The following is a 6,535-nucleotide window of genomic DNA, read 5'->3' as shown; positions in this document are numbered from 1 at the left end:
CGGTGACGCGACGTGGGTGGAGGGTCGTAGGATAAGAAAAATAAGAATTAATTAAATTAAAAAGAACCCCCATTAGTTGACCCGGGCAACAAGAAGAAATCTTAACTAGACACCATATTATGGGTCCCAAAAAAACAGGTTACGAAAACATGCCACTCGGGTGCTGTTATTAATGATGTATACATTTGCCACTAACTCGAAAACCGTTGGGCCGATTTGCACCACATTTCTTGTGTACATTGCCATGTGTTATACTTTTTGAACATATTCAACTTTAATTTGATTGATCGTGCAATTATTTCCACTAATATGTTCAAATATGCAAATTATCTAATTCAATATGCACAATACAAAAAAGTTGTGAGCAGAAATGGATTCTACTGAGAAAATTACCGTAGGATCAACATACTCTTTAATACACCACTAGCTGGTTAAATGTATCATTGTCTAAGTCATATAAAGGATATAAATTATACGCAGCCTACACACATCACAGTTTCATATGGGGGTAGGTCTGTTTAAAGAGTGATAACTGGCATTAAGCTACTGAATTGGAAGGGTTATCATACCAAAATATAAACTAGAGGGATTAAACAATGGAAGGATGTTTTTGACAAAAGGGGGAATCTACTCTCTTTTGATGAACTAGCTGCTAAATACAATTTACCTCGTACACACTTCTTTAAGTATTTACAACTCAGAAGCTTTATAGGGGTTAAACAGGTGAACTCTTTGACACTCCCTCCCCTATCAGTAATAGAGAAAGAGCTTATCAGAAACCCCTTTAATAGGGGCATCATTTCTGATTTATACTCTATGTTAGTAGAATTCTCTCCCGAATCCTCTGAATCCAAATATAATGCATGGAAGGCTGATCTACAAGAGGAATTGACACTGGAAGAGTGGAGCACAGCCTGTACGGAGGCTCAATCCCAGACGGGTAACACTCGGTTAAAACTATTGCAATATAATTGGCTGATGAGGGTGTATATCACTCCAGAGAAACTAAATAAATTTAGTGCAGATATTCCGGATACTTGTATCAGATGTGGTAAAGACAAAGGTACACTTTTCCATTGTCTGTGGGCATGCCCAAGAGTGAAGGAATTCTGGGAAGAAGTAAGGAGGGAGATTCAGAAGATATTGTTGATAAATATTGAGCTTGACCCGAAACTGTTTCTATTAGGTCTTTATCCACCTGGCCATAAGATTCAGAGTAGCGAACAAAGATTTCTAGATTTATATTTACTACAGGCCAAAAGGGCTATAGCTTTATCGTGGAAAAAGATAGGCAAACCCAGTATTACTCAGTGGTTTAGGGAGCTGTCATTGTGTCTTCCTCTGGAAAGAATCACTTATACTTTGAAAAATAAACAAGAGATGTTTGATAGGATATGGGGACGGTTTATCCAGTATATTACGGTTAATGATTTATCTTATTTAATGGTGGAAACTGAAATTGTTTAATTGTATTCTCTGCAGCTATTTGGTCTTGTGGCCATAAGGACTCTGTTATTGTTACCAGTCTAAGTGCCCTTATTTTATTTTAATATACTGTATTTATATGTATGTACTGTATGTTTGTTTTGTTTTTGTTTTTGTTTTGTTTGTTTGTTTTTTAAGTAATTGTATTGTCTGATGTATTATGTATTGTTCTGTTGTATTGTCTGTTTGTAAAAAAAAAAGAAAAGAAAAATGCAATAAATATATTGTTAAAAAATATATATAAACTAGAGACATGTAGGAAGACGAAAAAAATCACACGCCGTGTGAAGTGAGGGGCACTAATATATTAAAGTTTAACTCATGTTGCTTAGGTATGATTAGGTGATGTAATGATGATGTAAAATAAAACAAACATTAATTTCTCTTCATTGTCAATGGTGTTTTTAAAACAAACATTGACCTAAACACAAACATTAAACCTGTATAGGTTATAGGAGGGGCTATACCCTCAAAAATACAGAAACAATTAGGCCACCAAAATGGTACCAAAATCTCGCCTGGCCCCTGGACTAGTAGCCCCCTTTTTGAAACTAGCTCCTCGCCACTCACCCTACACACTTCTTGGTTTGAGCATAGATATATAAATATTAAATAATAGACTGGATGGGAGGGGAGTCCCGGTGCCGTCTCTATTATTTCTATATGGTAAGCTGTACACTGAAGTAAAATATTACACAAATATAAACGGCATATAATGTACTATAGGGAATTTCTGGATTTTTCCCATAGAGATTTCAAAACATATTTATATAAACTATTGATGAACATATGAACTATACTATATGAACATTTAATTATATGATATACTATATTTAATAAATACTGTGTGTTTTGAAGTTATATATGGCTGGGCTGGTCATTTCAACAAGAGTTATAGGCGGATTTCTGAAATGTCCACACAGCCGTCCTCAAAATGGTACCATATTATTAAATTGAATGGGAAATCCTTTGCCATGGGCCAGTGGCAAAGTGGCTAAAGGTAATCTACTCCAGTATGAGAAGGAAGGCATTGGAACAACTCGGACCGTTTGAAAGAATTGTATGTCTGTGTGAACTGTGAATGTGAAGCAGGGTGTTGCTGAAAAAGAGCATTCGTGCTCAACCAATGTCCCCAGGGCAAATTTAGTATTTATTTTTTGAGTGGTGTAACCACTCCTATAGACAGCTATGTGTGTCCCTGGGTCCCTGGGTCTGTCCCTGGCTGGCTGGGTCTGTCCGAGCACAAAAATAGCTTTTGATTGGTTTTCACAACCAAGTGTCACTGTTGCGCAGCCTAACACACACATACACACACACACACACACACACACACACACACACACACACACACACACACACACACACACACACACACACACACACACACACACACACACACAAACACGCACACACACACACACACACACACACACACACACACACATATTAACTGTATATATGATGATTTGGGGTGTGACAGTACAGTACAGTGACAGTACAGTACAGTAGAGGGACCCCGTGGGGTGATAGGGCACTTATAGAAAGAAAATAGTACATTATGCTTTTTTCCTTTTCCTATAAAAAATTACTTTTCACACCCAACATAGAGACAGTAATGAAACAATTACAATATTTAAAAATCTTTGACACAAAGAATACATGTTTAAACAGTTACAAGTTTTATTAAGCTGACATGAAAGTTAAAAAATTACTTTTCACACCCAACATAGAGACAGTAATGAAACAATTACAATATTTAAAAATCTTTGACACAAAGAATAAATGTTTAAACAGTTACAAGTTTTATTAAGCTGACATGAAAGTTAAAATGAAGTGGTAGTTTGATTCAACATAAGGAGCTGATGTCACCCCTACTGCAGCCCATTTTGCAGCAAGCATTTGACAGTCCCACCACTATATCCCGCCCTTCCCTCTCCACTCTCCCTAGAGAGATGGGCAAGCGAGTAAAGCGATTGAATCCAGGAGCACTGGACCCCACATCCACTGGTTCTCTTTTCCAGACTTGATATTCTGAGGGTTGATGCTCACCATTGAGTTCAGGGGCAGAGATGGTGTTCCATGGGTCAAAGGTTGCCTCCCCAATGACACCTTGTACAAAAATGAGGAAACATATTGATTTAGCATATATGCGGTCCAAAGAGATTGTACATTGTATATTAGAAAATCCTGTTTTAGATTTTGTAACCAGACAGCCTGATTCACCAGACCAGTGTTTCTTGAACTGTATAATTTCAAGGACCCCCGGTTTTATATGCATATCTATATGCTAACCCAATCTACACTGTAAATTCCTCAGTGTTAATGTAACTCTGACAGTGTATAAATGGGTCAATTTGGACAAATACCCTGTTTGAGTTACAGACCTGTAACTGTCCATTTCGTTCCCAACTATCAATCATTTATCCAGGGACCCCTGAGGGTCACTGACTGAACCCCACCAGTGCAGTAGACACTAGACCCTAAAGTTCTAAACACAAAGGCAAACTCATGCACAAGTGTAGACGCATAGGCTATGTCAATTAAATTCTCACCTGAGTCGTCTACATTTCTTCGCCATCGAGAGCCTCCGCAGGTGAAGATGACGGCTCGTATGAACTCCCTTCCACACAGTTTCATTCCATAGTAAGGCAGGTGGTCTTCATTTGATTGTGTCCTGTCTACAAGTGTTGCCAACAACAGGCCAAACGTTAACAATACAGCCTTCCACATGAGAAAAGGATGAGTAGAAAGCTTGAATGTGATAGTTCTGGGTGTATGAGTCTCTGTGAATTCTCTTGCAAGTGCTGTGAGTTTCTCCCCCCTTATATCATACCCCTTAATATCCCAAAGACTGACATCCTCCATCCTCCTATTAATATTAGATAAAGATAAGATAAACCTTGATCCCTGGAGGGAAATTAATTGCCAGAGATAAAGGCATGAGACCTTTACGGACAACAATGCCCTGAGAAAGTGAAGTTTTATGATAAAATGTGTATGTGGTTGGAGATGTCAGCTAATCTAATCACATGCAACCTTTGGCTGACATTTTCTGCATGTTGTCTTCACATCAGTTTGGCCACCACCGTGGCACCGTCTCTGTCTTGCTATCTTCTCTGGCTGGCAATGGATGGATCAAACAAGGAAAGGACGACATATCCCCTGGACCCCTTGATTAACTGTCTGGGATGATTCACACATTCACAAAAATATCTCATTCTTCACACACACAAAATCCTTTGCTTGCAGAGGCTAAACAATTCCGTTAATGCTCACTGCTCCAGCGGTGTCTGTACCGGCACCGTTTAAATAGGATTTGGAACATTGGGAAGGGGAAACGTCTAAAAATCAGTCTCCAACTTCTGGGTTTGTGCTGCGTGCACCGTTTCAGTCTGGTTATGACCCTCCCATTCACACCACCATAGGTTCCATCCTGGAGGCAAATCTTTCCGGTGATAAAATGGCCACCAACGTAATCAAAAAAGTAATCAAAAAGATTCCTCATCTCCTCACTGGTCAACAAAAACACCTTGAAGACCCTAACAGGAGCCCTAGTACAAAGTTTCTTCAACTATGCATACACCACCAAGATACCCATGTACCTGTCTAAATACTTCCTTAATGTCAACGAAGTACACACCCACAACACCAGAGGGAGTTCAACAAACCATGTGCAACCCAGATTCGGCACAAACAAGGGACTAAATTAATTTCGCTCCTATGCCACCAAAATGTGGAACGCCCTACCAACAGTCATGTGAATCCCTTGACTCCTTCAAAACAGCTCTCAAAGGGCATCTACGGACGGTTGCAATTCAAAACTGGCCCCCGCAAATTCTGAATACCCACCCATCCCTTTTCCCCCTCACTGTATATATATGTTTTCCCTTTTTACTTCCTCTATGATGATTTCCTGTTTTTAGCTATATAGAAGTGTATATTTGTATGTCTCTAAATGTTGAATTGAAAATGGTGGACCCTCTTGTAAACAAGTGTAATACTTTAGTGTCGTCCACTCACAGTTGACAGTTTTTGTATTGAGTTGTACTGTAATTCTGCAAATAATTCTGTTAATAAATACTTCAATCAATCAATCAATCAAACCACAACCAACCACCGCACAGTCGCGCACACAATCTCTCAAGAGTCAACTCAAGACAGATTCAGCTCAAACTACTGATTATGAAAACTCCAGTGTTGCATCTTCATGAGTGTGAACATTAGGCTCCCGGCATTAAGCTCCCGGCAGCTCCATCGTGGACGCCATCTTGAAAACGATGCCTTTCTAGATGTTTGTTTTTCGTAAGAATTTAGTATGTTATTTAGCACACCCACTAGTAACATAATCTATTGAAAAATATCTTCCATCAATTATTTTGGTTTTCAACCATACCCAGAAGTGTCTAATATTTGAGTCTGTGTTAGTGGCAGCGGTGGCCGAACGGATTGCGGAGCGGTCTTGATACCGGAAGGTCGCCAGTTCGAATCAGCGGTCCGACGCTGAAGTGCCCTTGAACAAGGCATTGAACCACTACGATGAAATGTTCTATGAGCAGGGCCTGGCTGGAAACAAGTTCTTGAGCTTAGCCCAGATACCCTGGGTAAATATAGTAATCATTTCATTTCATTTCATTGTAAACAGACCACTAGGGGGCGCTCCCAATACGTTTGCACAGCTTTTTTAAATCATTATACCCATAGCTAACACCACGCCAAAAATCAAAAACTAGTCACCAAAAGCCGAATCTTTCCATGTGCGACCCCAGCTATACAGTAGTGGTAGAAAGAAACATCAGATGAAGAATGAGCAACAGTTGGCCTTAAAGGGTAAGACCACTTTTTTTTTAGGTTTGAGTTGTGTAGTTACCTTGCCATGATGTAACTCCACATGTGGACAAGAAATTAAAAAAAATGTTCCAGTGATCAGAATTGATAATTCAAAATATGCTCCTCATTGATTTACATTGTATGCTAAAACGGCTCTCAAAGTCACTCTTTTAGTACGTAAACAAACACAAACAAAGTTGATTCAGACAATATGGAGCTTCAC

General features: G+C 39.2%; 1 protein-coding gene across 1 annotated transcript; it reads right to left on the bottom strand.

Moving 5' to 3' along the window:
- Window positions 1-3,331: 3,331 nt before the first annotated feature.
- rln3b (relaxin 3b) lies at window positions 3,332-4,647 on the bottom strand (the record flags this gene model as incomplete). Its single annotated transcript, XM_079498354.1, has 3 exons — window positions 4,522-4,647; window positions 4,038-4,163; window positions 3,332-3,594 (listed from the first exon to the last, which is right to left on the bottom strand). Exons 1-3 carry the CDS (start codon window positions 4,541-4,543, stop codon window positions 3,332-3,334), a joined length of 411 nt encoding a protein of 136 aa, XP_079354480.1. The 5' UTR covers window positions 4,544-4,647.
- Between the last annotated feature and the right edge of the window lie 1,888 nt (window positions 4,648-6,535).

Source organism: Electrona antarctica (assembly GCF_951216825.1).
Source record: "Electrona antarctica genome assembly, chromosome: 4".
Taxonomy (NCBI): Eukaryota; Metazoa; Chordata; class Actinopteri; order Myctophiformes; family Myctophidae; genus Electrona; species Electrona antarctica.
Note: the sequence above shows the minus strand (reverse complement) of the source record. Positions and strands in the feature narration are given on the sequence as shown.